This window comes from Coffea arabica, chromosome 7e, assembly GCF_036785885.1.
Source record: "Coffea arabica cultivar ET-39 chromosome 7e, Coffea Arabica ET-39 HiFi, whole genome shotgun sequence".
NCBI lineage: Eukaryota > Viridiplantae > Streptophyta > Magnoliopsida > Gentianales > Rubiaceae > Coffea > Coffea arabica.
The window spans coordinates 15567392-15584843 of NC_092323.1; the positions used below are offsets into that span (position 1 = coordinate 15567392).

Consider the following 17452-nt stretch of genomic DNA (forward strand, 5'->3'; position numbering starts at 1 on the left):
GGTCGTGTTTACTATTGTTTCTTGGATGGCTTTTCAGGTTACTTTCAGATCACGATAGCACTAGAAGATCAGGAAAAGACTACATTCACTTGCCCATTCGGTACATTCGCTTACCGCCGGATGCCTTTCGGTCTCTGCAATACTCCAGCAACCTTTCAAAGGTGTATGGTAAGTATTTTCTCCGAATATGTAGAAAAAATTATTGAGGTGTTCATGGATGATTTTAGTGTATACGGGAATAGTTTTGATAAATGCCTTGATAATTTAGCTCTAATTTTAAAAAGATGCATAGAGACGAATTTGGTTCTTAATTGGGAGAAGTGTCACTTTATGGTAGAATATGACATTGTCTTAGGGCACGTTGTGTCGGCTGAGGGGATAGAGGTAGACAAAGGTAAAATAGATCTTATTTTTGCTCTGCCTTACCCCGTATGTGTACGGAAAGTACGTTCCTTTTTAGGCCATACAGGATTTTACAGGAAGTTCATCAAGGATTTCTCAAAGATTGGAGCACCCCTGTTCAAGTTGCTGCAAAAGGATTGATATTTGAGTTCACTAATGAATGCAAGGTGGCTTTTGATAAATTAAAGGAGTCGTTGACATCGCTGCCTGTCATTCAACCCCCAGATTGGAGCCTTCCGTTTGAAATCATGTGCGACGCGAGTGATTATGTCGTGGGAGCCGTATTGGGGCAAAGGATAGGAAAGGCGGCACACGTGATCTACTATGCCTTGAGGGCATTGAATGGAGCCCAACTAAATTACTCCACGACGGAGAAAGAATTACTAGCTGTTGTTTTTGCACTAGAAAAATTTAGGTCATATTTACTGGGTGCAAAAGTAATTGTTTTCTCTAATCATGCAGCCTTGAGGTACCTGTTGGCGAAGAAAGATGCAAAACCGAGGCTTATAAGGTGGATCTTGTTCCTGCAGGACTTCGACTTAGAGATCAAGGATAAGAGTGGAGTCGAGAACTTGGTGGCTGATCATTTAAGCCGGTTGCTCACGAATAAGGAGGATCTACCGTTGAGAGAATCATTTCCTGAGAAGCAATTATTAGCTATTGACTCGTCAATACCTTGGTATGCTGATATTGTTAATTTTTTGGTAACGAATCAATTACCTGCAGGTTGGCCAAAGGCTAAAAGAGATAAATTAAAAAGTGACGCCAAACACTATATTTGGGATGAACCGTACCTGTGGAGGCAATGCTCGGACCAGATGATAAGAAGATTTGTAAGTGCAGGTGAGTTCCAGTCTATTTTGACTTTTTGTCATTCATTTGCATGTGGAGGGCACTTTGGGCCAAAGCGGACAGCTCGTAAAGTGTTAGAAAGTGATTTTTATTGTCCTACTCTATTTAAGGATGTATACTTGTTTTGTAAATAGTGTGACAAGTGTCAAAGGGTGGAAAATATTTCTCGTAGAGATCAAATGAGTCAAACCCCCATGTTATTCGTTGAAATTTTTGATGTTTGGGGTATAGATTTCATGGATCCCTTCCCCTCGTTTTTTGGTTTCTTGTATATTTTACTTGCTGTTGACTATGTTTCCAAATGGGTGGAGGCAAAAGCCACCCGAACTAACGATTCAAGAGTGGTTGCAGAATTTATCAAGTCTAACATTTTTGTCCGCTTTGGAATGCCAAGAGCCATAGTGAGTGACAGGGGCACCCATTTCTGCAATAGGACGATCACGGCATTGTTTCGTAAGTATGGCGTGCTCCACAAAATATCCATCTCCTACCATCCGCAGACGAATGATCAGGCCGAAGTGTCAAATAGGGAGGTCAAGTCAATTCTAGAGAAGATGGTGCGGCCTGATAGGAAAGATTGGAGTTTGAAGTTGGAAGATGCTCTCTGGGCCTACCGCACCGCATACAAAACACCGATTGGGATGTCCTCGTACAGGTTAGTTTTTGGGAAGCCTTGCCACCTCCCGGAGGAATTTGAACACAGAGCATTCTGGGCGCTCAAGCGGTGTAACATGGACTTTATGGAGGCCGGAGGATATAGAAAACTCCAATTACAAGAGTTGGAGGAGCTAAGAAATGAAGCCTATGAGAACACCGCAATATATAAGGAGAGGAGCAAAATTTTTCATGACCAACCAGTTTCGAGAAAGTCATTTGTAGTAGGGCAAAAAGTCCTACTTTATCACTCGAGACTTAAGTTTTTTCCTGGTAAGTTGCGTTCCCGTTGGATTGGTCAATTTGTTGTTTCTAATATTTTTCATTATGGTACAGTGGAAATCCAAAGTCTTAAGACAGAGAAAAAGTTCGTAGTCAATGGTCACTGTCTAAAACCTTATTATGAAGGGTTTAATAGTGAGCAAGTGGAGGTTATATCTCTTGATGATTCAAGTTGTGAGGTCTAAACAGCTGATGGCCATGTCTAGCCAAAGACATTAAAGAAAGGCGCTACTTGGGAGGCAACCCAAGGCTCAAAGCATTAATTGGGGGTTACTTTTCGTACTTTGCAATTTTTCAGTTCCATTTTTCCAATTTAATTGCTTTTGTGGTGATAAACAGAAGACTAGGGGTTTCAAGGCGTGCCCGCACCTTGGAAAGGGACACGCCAGGTTAACTGTGCGAATTGGAGACTAGCAGCTCCAAGGCGTGCCCACGCCTTGACAAAAACTCTTTTTAGCATCATTAGGATGCGATGGTCAGAAGACCAGGTCCTCCAAGGTGTGCCCACGCCTTCCAACCCTTCCGATAGCGAAAGTAATAAAAAATTTTTTTTTTGACCAAGACCCTATTTCTTCCACTTTTCCTTCTTCTTTGACTGGTCTTGGCCTATTTCCTCCCAATTTCTTTTGGCTACGCTGCAACAACTTCTCTTCCCTTTTTGTTGTTCGTCGTCCGCTACCGCTCCACCACTCGTCGACGCCCGTCGCTGCCAGCCACCGTGAGCTACCGCCACCGTCTTCGCCACTGCCTGCGCGCCTCTCTCTATCGCTGTCCGCCGCCCCTCCATTCAGCCGCCGCCGCCAGATCCGTCGCCCCGACAGCGCGCACCACCAGTACGCGCGCCTCCAGCACGCTGCCCGCCTCCCTCAGCACGTGACCAGCACCTGTTGGCGCGCGACCCGCGAGCCCAAGCTCGATACTTCCAGTCGCGCGCGGCGCAGACCAGAGTCCAGCCGCGCGCGCGGGCTTTCTCCCCTGCGCAGCCCAGCAGCGCGCGCCCGCCTCGCGCGACCCCAGCTCGCTAGCCTCCCTCAGTGCGGGACCAGCACCAGCCGAGCGCCTCACCAGCAGCGCGCGCCCACCGCGCGTCTCCACGTCCGCCAGCCCCTCTCGCCGTGTGGTGCTACCACGACCTCCTCCAGCCTGGCAAAAGTGGTACCCATATTTTTTCCTCAATTTCTGCCACTGGTCTTCGAATTTGGGATCTAGTTGCTATATTTGACTCAGACTCGAGTTTGCTATATCTGTGGGTTCTGGTGATTGAATATTTGGTAAACGTGGCTAGTAATTCCCCCTCTGTTAGACATAATTGACTACTAAATTCATTGTTTGGGGGCTCGATTCTGCTTGTCTTAATTATTGTTGTCTGCCACGTGACAGCAGTAGGGAGTTCTTGTGTTTGTTGCCTTGTCGTCGTTTGATAGGGTAATTGTCTTCCCTTCGGGATATTGGACTACTGACTAATGGATATTAATTGTTAATTGTGGTCCCCTATTTATTTTTGGTGGTTGGTTGGTTGTCTCTAAGCTGATTTACACTTCGCCTGTGGTCACCGAATGCCTCCGAAAAAGGCAATAACTGCCGGGCCGTCTGGGTCCCAACCTCGTAAGCGACGAGCCCCGGTTCAACCCCCAATTCGATCCCATTTGGGCCTGAATAAGAGCACTATGTCTCCCGGAGAGTGGGGGGAACCGGCTTAACAGCTTAGTGTACCGTCCCGTTGCCCCCTATAAATGCTTCCATGCCCTAACCCTGGACCATTTGCAGACTGTCCGAGAAGTTGAACAGTTGTTCTCGGCAATAGGTTGGGAAAAGTACCTCACCATTGGTTACGCCACGTTTGAGGAGTTGTGTTGTGAATTCTACTCCACCTTCGAGTTCTTAAAAAATGAATTCATCACTTTGGATGAGAAGGGGACTATTCAATTCAGATTAAGGGGCACATAGTATAGTATGTCCATTAATGAGTTTAATCTGACTTTGGGATTTGTTAGTGAAGATACCATTGCATCTGGGGCATATATAAACAGTGCGTGTGACTACACCAGACCGTTTTCTACGGATTACATTGACATTTGGAGGAAGTGGTCCACGGATCGTCAACTTTACAATCCGAGTCAGTCCAAGGCCTCTCATCTGAAGGATCCTGTTTTGAAGGTCATCCATCGGTTTTTGGCGCACAATTTCTCGGGCCGAAAGGATTCCTCCGGCACTCTCATCAAGGTGGAATTTTATTTTCTTTGGTGCATGCGCAACAAAGTTCAGGTTAACTTGGGATGTTGGGTAGCCACCCAAATGCAATCGGTCATTCAAAAGCATAATAAACCGGTGATTCTGGGCTCACTCATTGCTCACTTAGCCATTCGATTGGGGTTGCTAGACCTCGACGGAGAGCACCGCTTCGCTCTGGCTCGTGAGATAGAGCCACTGGATTTGCGCAGCTTGGAGCGAATGGGGGTTATTTTCAAAATGGGCGATGTCTATCAGTTTACGCCCCCTGGCGAGGGCGGGCCACAGCCCCAGGTGCCTCTGACTGTCCCCTCCACTGACTCTCCACCCCATCCAGATCAAGCGGGCCCGTCTTCCTCTCATACTCCTCCTGTTTAGGACTCTAGCTACCAGCACTTCCAACATTCCGCTGATGAGCTAAACACCCAAGTGTCAAGATTAGATGGCCGTCTTGAGGCGCTCCAGGTGTTCGCCCGTATTCAGGCAAACAATCAAGCGACCTTCTTCGCTCACATTGGATTCACCCCACCTCATCCTCCTCCACCTTAGTGCCTCAGTGCCCTCTCTCGGTAGTTAGGGAAGTTTCTCTACTTATTCCCCTCCTACTTCATTTGTCATTTCTACATTGGGGACAATGTAGATTTTAGGTGTGGGGGGGATGGTTGAGGATGGTTGTTATTATTTCCTTTTACTACCATTAATTCCTTTTACTGCAAAAAAAAATATATATATATAGGGGTGTGTAGTTAGTTGACTTTCTTTCTATTGCTTCGTTTCTTAGCTGTTAGAGCATGCTGCTATGATGAATTGTACAATCATGGTGCATGGGTATGTGGTCAGATATGCTAGCCGTGCATTTTGCTTCCTTTGGCAATGTCGTCGAATGTTGAATATGCTGGATTTGACTCATTCTTGTAATTTGGGAGCTTTTGAGCCTTGTTTGAGCACATTATTCTTGTTTGCTCTTTTGTTGTTTGATTGAGTGAATATCACACATGATATTGGCATTCTAGAACTTGCTATTTTGTACATGTCGATACCACATTTTGTTGAACTGGATGAATTTGAAATGATAAGGGCATTTAGGATTAAACCTCCTTTAACTTCCTAAAAACCATGCCTTCATCTTGTCTCCCAATAGTAAACCAATTTGAGTTTTTATCCGTCGAGTTTGTTTGTTAGCCATGTTGATGACCCAAGACCTCTTTAGACTTTCTTTTTCACCCCTACGTTGTCAAGGGATGTCTGAATTCCATCATTTGAGCAAGGCAAATAAATCTGGGGTTGCAAGTGTTGTTAGATTAGGAGCTGTATGATGCTATCCTTGTATAAAGGGGAGAAATTGACAAAAGGCCATTGATCAGAAGACTCTGTCTTACAGGGCGTGCCCACGCCTTGCAAGACATTCTCCCTTAAAAAAAAAAAAAAACTTGAAGGAAGTGATCAGAAGACTTTGGCTTACAGGGCGTGCCCACGCCTTGCAAGACATTCCCCTTTAAAAATATATATATATATATAGCGGCACTTGCTCAGTGTGTACAGCAGGTGGAAACTGTCTTGTTCGGGGAATTTCTCCGGCGAAGCATTATGGTTACATGGTGGGTTTCGGACAGTCTCTTGACACATACCCCCTGTCTATACCTTCCTACCCTGCCTTTACCTAAGCCCCATTACAACCTTATCGAAGTTCCTTTGATTTGTGTATTCAGTTTACTTTTCAGTGGTGGAGATGTGATAAATGTGCAAGCCTATGGTAATTCCATTCCGTGGTGTTGATTTGAGCGGTCCTAGCATTCATACATTTTCTTTGAATTACCACATGTCCTGTGTGTTCTAATTTTGGCAATATTGTCAGGGATCTGAGATGTTTGTGTTAGTATAGATTACCACATGACCTTTGCTCGCTTGGTTGTACTTCTGAGTTTCGAAATGCTTGAGGACAAGCATTGTCTAGATGTGGGGGGATTTGATAGAGCAATTATTTGGCACATTTTGCACTATTATTTTGTCCTAATTTTGGCTATTTAATGTGCTAAATATTGAAGTTTTGCTCATATTTCATATTTGCATGGATTATAGGTGGTTGGCGAAAAAAGTGCTCTCGCAGGGCAAAAATTTCAGAAGACTTTTTGTCTCAGGACATGCCCACGCCAGAGACCGAAAGAGTTACATCAAAAAGACGGACTCGCAGGATTAATTGCAGCCAAGCCAACTAAGGAGCCCGGTCCACGTGAACCCGGAGCATTAGATTAGAACCTTTAAACAAAAGTTGTGGGCCTCCTAACCCTTTGAAGACTACTGGCGGCGGCTTGAATAAAAGAAAGAGAAAGAAAGAGAGGGGGAGGGATGTTTTTTTCAGGAGATTGGCTTTTGCTCAGAGGGGCAGACGCTTTTTCTTCTTTTCTTGTTTTGAGCGGCCAAGGGGAGGAAGGCCAGATTCACGTGTACTTGAGACATTAGCTTTGGTTTTCTTTTCTAGAGCGGTCAGACGATTGCAGATTTTCGTTTTGCTTTTCGACTGTGACACTTTGACTCCTTGGCTCTTATTTTGGCTCTGTATAATTTACTTTAGCTTTTGTTCGTACACTGGTGGCTCCAATACGAAGACGAAGCCAGATTTTTCTTTGTTGTTACTCCGATTAATTCATCTTCCCCAATTCCTCGGCAATTAATTCCTGGGCCATTGAGTGGATGATATTAATCAAATCTCGCGAGCTTGATATGATGAGAAGTGGCTAAAATCCCCATTCTACCCAGGGATTAACGCGAAGACGCGGGGCATAACATCTGTGAGATCTAATCAAATTTTTATTATTTCTTCCAATTCGTTACTATTCGTGCATTTCCTGAATTAATTGTTCATGGGTATTTTATTAATTGAATATCAACGGCCGGGTATTTGATTTAATTTAATAGCCTACTGTCACATTAACTAAATTGAATCCGTAATTGTTCATTTAGTTGATACCTAGTGGCAACCACCATAATTGGCTTTATATTGGGGGAACGCAAGATCTAGTTTAAATAAATCCTTTTAGCGTGTTTATTGATTAGGGTTGGGTTCTTCTAGCTTTAATGCAATTGGATAATTAAATTCCTATGGTCGTACTTAGGGTTGTTTTCTGGTTAGGGAAGCAGTCAACGGTCGTACCTTGACTGTCGAAAAAGTAAGGAAGAACTGGTTGTTAGAGTTTATTGATAACTATAACCAAGCTAATGACGAATGAATGAAATATCTTTGCATCGATGATCATTTAATTGGACCGTGCTTAAGCAGTAGATCATTTGGGTAGAATTTTATTAATTGCTAATTTTAGTAAATTGTACTTGTTGAGTTATCTTTTGAATTTTACTTATTTTATTTTATTTTCATTTTCATCCCATTAATCATCCCCCAATTTTATTCTATTGACTTGGAAAGAAACAACTTTCTACCCGTTTCCTGTGGAATCGACCCTACTTGCCATTGTACGCAAAATTAATATTGTTATAGACAAATCTGGTATAACGGATCAAGCAAACTCTTCGAAAATAGGATGAATCAAGTAACCCATTACACACCTAGGGTCCCTGCTCCAGTATTTAGATTTACTCTATAATTAATTGTGGTGGTAATTAGGACTTTTTAGTATTTATTATTGCACAGATTCGACACATGTAATTGACTTTCTCAAATAATCGTCAGCCATGGAGTAAAATTTCAGCAATTGGAAAGCTCCCCAACCTTGAAGTCCTTAAATTAGGCTATGATTCCTTTGCGGGGGAAAAGTGGGAAATGCAAGAAGGGGAGTTCCAAAACCTCCGATTCTTGAAATTGTCACAGTTGGACTTTCGCTGGTGGACCGCCTCTTCTGATAATTTTTGCTGTCTTGAGAAATTGGTTTTGACTATGTGTAAATGGCTGGAAGAGGTCCCTTCTTGTTTAGGGGAAGCCCTCACTCTTGACATGATTGAGGTAATATGGTGTCCTGAGTCTGCAGTAAATTCTGTGAAGCAAATTCGGCAAGAACAGATGGATATGGGAAATAAGGATCTAAAGATTGTTGCTGCTGCACGGAATTGGTGATGGTCCACGTTTTCTTCTAAGTGCCAACTCAGAAAGAGAGTCGATCTCCTCTCATCACATTTTGCAAAAGCAGAGTGTGGTTCCACTTATTAGGTTAGATATATTTTCTTTGATGTTCTATTTGTATATGTTCAATCAGTTCAATGCTATAACTTTTCGTGCTTCTCAACGCAATTTCTGGAGATTTCCAATTAATTATTTGATTTGATTAGACATGCATATATGAATTCAACATTGTCTATCAAATATATTTATTTCTATATACTATTCTGATGTTCTCAGTTCCTTCAATATTTCATAATGTTTATGATCAATCGTCCCAGTTTCTGAAATTTTCTTCAATATGGCTACAGATTTGTGTGATCCTTTCAACCAGCAGAGCACAAGAATACATGCCAGGTACACTTTACTATTCCTGTTCTGTATTCCAGTGAGAGTACTAATTTTCTTTTTTGAAATCAAATAGCTGAATGACCTGACACTTTCTTTTTCCGTTTCTTTTTTCTATTTATTTTGAATTGCCAAGAATTCGGTATGCTATTGTGGTCATGTTGTGTAGAATATGTGTATTAAAAACTCAGAGCTTGGTAAACATAAGGATTTTTATTTTTCTGGTTTTTATTCCTCTTTTTTCATTTTTGCCATCTAGATATGTGAGTTTGCTCCTGCTTGTTTTTCAAGAGTTTTGTTATGCTATGTTCCTGTAGAATGTTCTAAACTTTGCAAACTAGTTGTGCTTAGCCTTGGCCATTAGCCATGTTCTTCTGACACCTTGATATGCATAAAGAAGCTAAAGAAACAAATTTCTAGCTGTTAAAGTTAGATTGTATCCTTCGTTTCCTGAAGACGAACAAATTTCTAGAGACATCTACTTTATGTAATCTTTGGTAATACCTATAGATTTTGCATGGAACATTTAACTGATTTACCAAAAGATGCTAAAAGTTTCTGGATGTGGAGCAAAAGAGGAAGGGAATTTGAACTTGACGAAAGGAATCATTACCAAAATTTAGATTTAGCATTTTGACTATTACTTTGTCCTCTATCCAACTTGTGCAGTCTGGCTTCCCATTTGCAATTAATTGGTAAAGTTGCAACATCTTTAAGAAACAAAAAATGTTTGATTTAGTTTCTGCACTTCTAGTTAATCACAGCTATTGTGAATCCTGGGAACGATTCTGGTGAATTTTTCTGATCAAAGAGGGAAGAGAAGAAAAAGAAAAAGAAAATGAAAAAAATAGATGGAAGAGAAGAATATACCAACTTCTGGCTCATAGATCAACTGCCAGCTAAGGGAAGATGAGAGCTAGCGAATGCAGGAATACCAATTTAATATCCTGAACAAATGTCCCGTTAATGTATTACTTGTTGAGAATGGGACATATGAGTTTTAAGGAAGAGACAACAGGCTAGAAGGTCTTTGCAAATTGCTATGGCATTTGATGCCTAAAAGTGGTACAAGCATTCAATCATGCCATGATGCCACTATCATGGTGGTACAAGCATTCAATCATGCCATGATGCCACTATCATGATTCGTGCAATTCATTAACATGTTTACACAAATCATTTTCTAATACTACAGGAAGTGAATTACCATTGATTATAAGTTGCTGCTAACTGGTAGTGCATCATCCATGCAACTTCTCCTTTTCTAGGAATGGTTATTAAAGATGTTTTTGCAGCATCTACTCTCTCTCTCCCACCAAAAGTTGGTCTTTGAGAGGGAGGAGGGAGTACAGGGAGTGGAAAGTTATCTGGAAGATAGTCCGACAGTAATTGTCTGTATAGAGAGCTGATGCCCAAAGGTGGCACATTTTCTGTCTTGTGCCAATTGAAATATTCAGAAAGCTAGAAATGCATTTTGTTGCTAAACTGGAACTGCCATAGTGGTTTGATCATGTCTATTTTTTATTCTTTATTGCTGAAAAGTGTAAAAAAGGATAATGACAGTCATCTGTTCTGGTGTTCCTTCATGTTATTATTAGCCTCTAATCGAGGATCACTTCACCTACTTTGGGTTTCGTAGTCTACATATGTACTCTCTGTTCTTTTCCATATGAAAGACATTTGGAAGCTCCCCAAGGGTCCTATCTTTGGCTGACCAAACCCAAGAGAAGGTGGTCAAATTTATTGTTTGCTTTGTGGTTTTACCCTTTAGCCAGCTCTGCTGGTAGGAAAATTAAACAGATAATCAGGAGGAATCTAGTTCAATTCTCAAGCCCTCACCTTTCCCCCTCCCCCCTCGTGAGGCTTAGTCTCCTTGAATTGAAAGGTTATTGTCGATCTTTTTCTTCTGCTCCATATCCTGGCTTTTCTTTTTTGTTCCATTGCCCCTCAAAGCCGAAAAACAGCATCTGACTCTTGTGTTCTATAAATCTTAGATTTCCTTTTGCAGGTCCTCCAAGAAAGGCCATCCAACTTTTAAACAGATATTGGAACTGTACTGCTAAGTTTTTGCCTGTAAATTGTCTGGTATAAATGCTCCACTTCTCTATTTCTTTTTTCTTCTACTAGTTCCTTTCATTAATTCAAGTACGTAATGCAGCAGGGTACTGCACAGGAGGACAACCAAAATAAAACCACAGACTGCTGGAGCACGCATGGATGGCTTGATAGCCTTCTTGCATTACTGGCCTGGAACGGATCCCTCAACTAGGGAAGTATTTCTGATGCTGGCAAGGTTCTTGAATTGAATATTTCTTAACTGGATGGATCAGTCACTCGCCGGAGGCTTCATCAGCTATTGAAACTTCATGCTCTCCCTGTTTGATCTTGTTCTTGACAGATAATCTCTTCCTTCCAGCATCGTAGCTCACTAGCTTGCTCATCATCTTATAAGTTGTGTTAAAACTTCTTCTTTTGCACCATTCATAAGCAGCCATTGCTCTTCGCTGATGAAGTGGATCAAGTGTTGCTGGTAGCTCAGACTCCGAAAGAGCAGCAATATAAATTTCATTTGCTCTCAATCAAAAGAAAATGACTATTGTAATCCAGTGAAAAATTATTAGATTGCACTGTTTTGCTCTAAAGGAAAAACCATGCGCCAAATTGAATTGGATAGTATATTTTTCTCTCAGTAATTAACTTGCAAGAAGTGATGAAGATCTGAGTAGGATAAGAAGGATAAAATTTTAGATTTTGTTTATATTAACTATGTTCTCAATGACGGACAAATTGTATTTTTGTTTATAATAAATATGAGTTTTTATCCGTGTCTTGTTCATTTACATGTCTATTATCTACTCCAAAATCATAGATCTTTCTGTTTATCTATACTACTTTTCTTAAGGAAATCCAGCCATGGTATTAAATGTGTCCCTGATGCCCATTTTCTTCTGACTTGTCTACTGTTTACTCTGACCTGTCTGCTTATTTGATTCGACTTTTGTTTCTGTTCATTATAGGATTAAAACTGCAGTACTGCAACAGTTTTTTTTTTTTTTTTTGGGGGGGGGGAGTTACAGATTGCCAGTATATTGCAATGGACCTGGAAAATAGAGACAAGGAAAACTGCCATTGAGTTCCAAAAAAGGTTGTGGTGGATATTTTGTTCTTAATGTGTCACTAAGCTAAAAAAAATTGCGAATTGCTCTCAGCTACAAAGTGCATTCAAGTTTTTTGGACATTATGTATTAAAATTTCATAGAATGCTTAGATAATAGACTCATATCCTCCATGAGTTTAGATTAGTTTAGTCAGTCAACTCACAACAATTCAAATCAAATCTTTTGAAGAACGCAGTTAGAAGAATTAACTACAGCATCTTTCATTAAAAAACTCAAAAAGTCAAAAGTTTTTACATAATTAATACATAATACCTGCACCAAATAATAGCAGTTTGGTTTCTGAAGATCAATGAAGATAAGATAGAATAACAAGGCCAAGAAGTTCCCAGGGTAAATACTCACATAGCATTCTTGTCAGGAGAAAAAGTTAAGAGCAGAGTGCAATGGGCATTTTGCAAGTCTAAACACAATGTTTTAGCTATGTTTCCAATTATTCACTTCATCTTTCATTCAATGGCAGATTTTAGCAATCGTTGAGTTTGGGTTCGACCTATTAAATGATGGCCTGCAGACGATGTCATATGAAGAAATTAAACAAGGACGCTAGACAGGGAGAGTGAAATTGGTGTTTGTTGACTTGATATTGTCACCGAGTCCCCTTCCCAAATTTAAAAAAAAAATGGTGAATAGATAAAGAAAAGAAAAGAAAAGAGAAAGTCTTGGCAGCAATATTTGACTATTGGTGTTCGACTGCTTTAAATTATGACTTGTGAGAAAGTTATAGATCTGGAACTAAGTTCTTTCAATAGCTAGAGAGATAGCAATCTGATATCAGATTGAAAAGTAGTAGTAAAATGGAGATGCCCTTCATTAGTGCTACTAGTTACTTTGATCTTGCCTTGGATTATCTGGAATGGTGTGACAATCCGTTCAGCAAGTATTTTTCTTCTGATATCAGGAACCTGATGCTGGAGGTTAGATTATTGAAAACTTTTGATCTGTATATGAGAAATTGCAGGAGGAGGAATCATGGAACGATTTTGGAACATGATCAGGAGGAGAAGGCTAATACTAAGTCTGACAGAGTGAGACATAGTATTATTTTGTTCACAATTCAAGATCTGGTTACCAGGATACAGCACGATCTTCACTCTGCTTATCTTAGAGATATGCAATCTGGTGCATCAGATTTTAGTGGCATTGAAGGTGAGCTCGTTGGATTCCAGGAAGATATCGAATTGTTGTTTGAGAAAGAAATCAATGAATCATGGATCAATATTTTGTTGGGCCATTACTCACTGGGAGATACACGACTAGTTATGGATCTCATTGATTCCCTCTCTGATAATCTGGAGGATCTTCTCTTCGGAGATCATGAATTTGGTGAAGCTTTTCATTATCTAATACATACCCTTAAAGAGAAACTAATGTTCTTGAAGAGTTTCATTTGCTTTGTCACACTGCAGGGCGTTCAGGGTGAGCAATTGATGATCTGCTGATTCACACTGAAGTTGTGGCTATCAAAGCTGCACGCCTGATTTCTATATCTTGGTTTGAGAGAGACGATGAAGAGGTTTGCAATGCAATGGAATTTGAAATTTCTCAACTGCTGCACGAGAAGATTGATCCGGTTGATCCCCAAGTCCAAGAAACTTATATCCATGTCCTAACTGCTTCAAAATTGTCAAGATCATCACACAATTTAGCTCTTGAGGAGAACAAGAATCTGGTGGCTAAATTTATTGTCTGTCTCCTAGATTACATTATGGACCTAATATCACATAATAGCATTCTGGTTCCAGTGAAGGATCAAATGCTAAAATTCCATCAGGGAGTGAGATTCCTGAGTATCCTTCTTAGCCAGCAGCAAGAGAGGTTCAATGAGCTACATGACGAACTGAAGGATCTTATCAGAATTGTGGTCTGTGATGCAGGAATCATGACTTTCTCACTTTCTGTGAATGAAATAGAAATAGGCCTGGCCAAGGAAACAGATCTTGAGCTGTTTCATTTGCTGAAAGTGCTTGAGGTTATTAAGGGAGAAGTTACACAAATTTATCCAGTTACGTCACCATCATCATATAGGTTTCCAAGGACCAATGAGTTGGGCTCCATTGATTTCCTACTAGAAAATCTTGTGGAACTAGCATGTTCTGAGCATGATTTAGTTACTCTTCCAAAGGATCAAATCCTCACAATCCAAGAAGATCTTATATTCTTAAGATCTTTTCTACAAAATATTCTGGAGCAGCGCAACCAAAATGAAAAACTACGAGATGTTTGGAATCATGTGATGGAGGTTGCATATAAGGCAGAGTTAGTGATAGACTCTGTTGTGGTGGGGGATAAACCTGAATGTTTGGATACTATTGCTGGAGATATCAAACTTGTGAAGACTGAGGCTCTTGAAATCTATGACAGCATGAGGCATGATATTGAAGCTCAGAGGGTCACGAAGAATTTTATTTGCATTAAATCACAACATAACACCCTGGGATTGAATGATGTTCTGGTGGGTCTTGATGATGAGGTAAAAACAATTATGGATAAAATTACCAGGGGTTCAAAGCTGTTGGATATTGTTTCGATTGTGGGCATGCCTGGACTTGGCAAGACAGCATTAGCCAGCAAAGTTTTCAATGATCCTTCAGTTTTAGGCCACTTTCATATTTGTGCTTGGTGTACTCTTTCTCAAGTGTATAGCAAGCACAATTTGTTGGTTCAGATTCTTGGTTTTATAGCTTCTGAGAGGTTTGACCAATATCTGAATATGAATGAAGATGATTTGGCAGAAAAGCTCTACAAGTGTTTGAAGGGGAATAGGTATCTCATCATTTTGGACGATGTGTGGGACATTGAGCCATGGAACTTGTTGAAACCATCATTGCCAGATGATGCCAATGGAAGCAGGATTCTTTTCACCAGTAGATTTCATAATTTGTCTTCACAATTCAAACGAGATTGCACGCCTCACCATCTTCGGCAACTTATGGATGAAGAGAGTTGGGCATTGCTGCAGACAAAGATATTCGGCAAAGAAGTTTGTCCTCCAGCATTAAGAGTAGTTGGAAAGCAAATAGCAAAAAATTGTAAGGGCCTACCTCTCACAGTTATCCTTGTTGCTGGAATTCTTTCAAATGTTAAGGAAGATTGCTGGGAAGAAGTTGCAAATAGTCTGAGCTCTCGCTCAGTTATTGAGACCGAGCACTGCATGAAGACACTGGAGCTGTGTTACAGTCATTTACCCGATTATTTGAAGCCATGCCTCCTCTACCTTGGTGCATTCCAGGAAGACCAAGACATTCCTGTTCGAAAGTTAAAGTTGTTATGGATCTCTGAAGGATTTGTGCGGAAGACTGAGCCAAGTGACTTAGAGGATGTGGCAGATGGCTACTTGACGGATCTGATCACTAGAAGTTTAGTTATGGTTACGCTACAAAGATCTGTAGGGGGGGTCAAAGCTTGCCGAATTCATGATTTGGTGCATGAGTTTTGCGTGGAAAAAGCCAAAGAAGAAAGATTTCTACGGATTTTGCCTGGGCATACTGAGCTTTCTACTTATAATGGATCATACAGCACCGATCGATTTTTTATTTACTCTGCCACAGAAGAGGAATTGAAGAATTCGAGACTACTTTTTCCCAATTTACGCTCCTTGATCTGGTTTTCCAATCATGATTGGAAGTTTGTACTGTGGTGTTTACTCATTCCGTTTTAAGATGTTTAAACTTCTTAGAGTGCTGGATTTGGGAAAACTTTGTCTTGGTAGTTATTTTCCAAGGGAAGTAGTATTGCTTGTTCACCTGAGATACTTGACCATTCAGTGTTATATAAATTCCATCCCATCGTCAATAGCCAATCTCTCAAGGTTAGAAACTTTTATCATCAAAGTGTATGATGGAAATGTTGGATTGCCTGATACTATTCGGAGCATGAAGAAATTGAGGCACCTATATGTGGAAGGTATTCTTTCTCCAGTTGCTTTTAGTCTTTCATCTGACGATCTTGAAGTCTCCCAAGATATATATCATTTTGAAACCTTTACCCTTGCTGTTGATCCCTCACCTCAAATTTTCCAAAAGACACTGACAAAGTTACCAAGCATCCGCAGGCTAAAATGCGTGGGGGGCAGAAGATACTCTGCTGAGAGTTTCGACGGGATTATCAAGCTCGATTTTTTGAGTCAACTAGAATCACTCAAAGTGGTTAGCTTTCAGAGAGTTGAGTTTGCATTCCCCCTAAACCTACGAAAACTAACACTCTCAATCCTTGATGGGCCGGGGTTGCTTGCCAGGTTTGAACAAAATAAACTGCCATGGAATAAAATATCAGCAATTGCAGAGCTGCCCAATCTTGAAGTGCTCAAATTAAGTGGAGCCTTTGTGGGGGAAACATGGGAAATGGGAGAAGGGGCATTTCCTAAGCTCAGATTCTTGAAGTTGGCATACTTGGACATTGTCAGGTGGACAGCCTCTTGTGATGATTTCCCCCCTCTTCAGAAACTGGTTTTGGAAGGTTGTTCTAAGCTGGAAGAAGTCCCTTCTTGTTTAGGGGATATTCCAACTATTGAAGTGATAGAGGTCAAATGGTGTCACAAGTCTACCGCAAGCTTGGTTAAGCAAATTCAAGAACAACAGATGGATATGGGAAACGAGTGTCTAAAAATATTTATTCAAGAAAATTTTAAGATTTGGGCAATTTCTTGAGTGCTTAGATCTTTGGGAGAATCAATTCCATCTCAGTTGCATGTTGAAGAGGTGAATCAGTCATGTCTTTTCAACCTTGGTAGATTTGAAAGAGAGAAAACAGATTGGGATTCCACTCTTTAGGTTTGTAATGCTACTACGTTACTATTTGTATCTGTTGAATAAAATTCATGTGTAATACTATTTATGTTTCTTAAAGCAACTTTTTAAGTTTCCAATGCCTTGTTGAATTTGATTCTACAATTTCATGATTGCAGTGGCAAGAATAGTCAAGAACTAATTAGTCCAACATTATCTATCCTACTCTGTGCCTAATGTTCTTGCCATTGAATATTTGATATTTTTGAAATCATAGCTGCGCCTGCAATATTCTTCAATACCACTATGTTTGGTTCTACAGAATTGGAATTGAATTGGAATTAAAATTCTATAGAATTAGAATTCTAGGAATTGGAATTCCAAAACATTGGAATTCTTTTGTTTGGGAAATGCATAGAATTGATATAAAATTCATTTGGAATTCCAAATTCTTTGTTTGAATGCGAGAAGAATTCATTAAGAATTAGAATTGTTTCCATCTAACATTTGCTTACATAAAAATTTTCTTTTTTTCTTTTTCGTATGGAATAATTTTTTAAACATTTAGCTAATTGTTACTAAAGTTTCAAGGAAAAAATCAATTAATGCCTTTAATAATTTATTTTTTCTTGCATTTAACCAATTGTTATTAAAGCTTTAAAGAAAAAAACCAA

General features: G+C 40.3%; 2 protein-coding genes across 8 annotated transcripts; both read left to right on the top strand.

The window, feature by feature from the left end:
* The first annotated feature begins 6753 nt into the window (after positions 1-6753).
* On the top strand, positions 6754-15853 carry LOC113701912 (putative late blight resistance protein homolog R1B-23). 7 transcript variants are annotated; one of them, XM_072058956.1, is made up of 6 exons: positions 6754-7208; positions 8105-8578; positions 8839-8884; positions 10870-10960; positions 11037-13377; positions 13461-15853. In XM_072058956.1, the coding sequence occupies exon 6, from the start codon at positions 13580-13582 to the stop codon at positions 15710-15712; it is 2133 nt and encodes a 710-aa protein (XP_071915057.1). In that variant the 5' UTR covers positions 6754-7208; positions 8105-8578; positions 8839-8884; positions 10870-10960; positions 11037-13377; positions 13461-13579; the 3' UTR covers positions 15713-15853. The 7 variants fall into 7 exon arrangements, with proteins under 7 accessions (XP_071915057.1, XP_027078613.1, XP_027078612.1 ...); XM_027222812.2 differs by having other exon boundaries at positions 11037-13200; XM_027222811.2 differs by having other exon boundaries at positions 11034-15853.
* Positions 15714-16700, top strand: LOC113700601 (putative late blight resistance protein homolog R1A-3). Its single transcript, XM_027221069.2, has one exon. It carries the CDS (start codon positions 15714-15716, stop codon positions 16698-16700), a length of 987 nt encoding a protein of 328 aa, XP_027076870.2.
* The last annotated feature ends 752 nt before the right edge of the window (positions 16701-17452 follow it).

Coding starts and splice junctions, on each gene's coding strand:
- LOC113701912 (XM_027222811.2), top strand. CDS start 13,580: ATGGAATTTGAAATTTCTCAACTGCTGCACGAGAAGATTGATCCGGTT.
- LOC113700601 (XM_027221069.2), top strand. CDS start 15,714: ATGTTTAAACTTCTTAGAGTGCTGGATTTGGGAAAACTTTGTCTTGGT.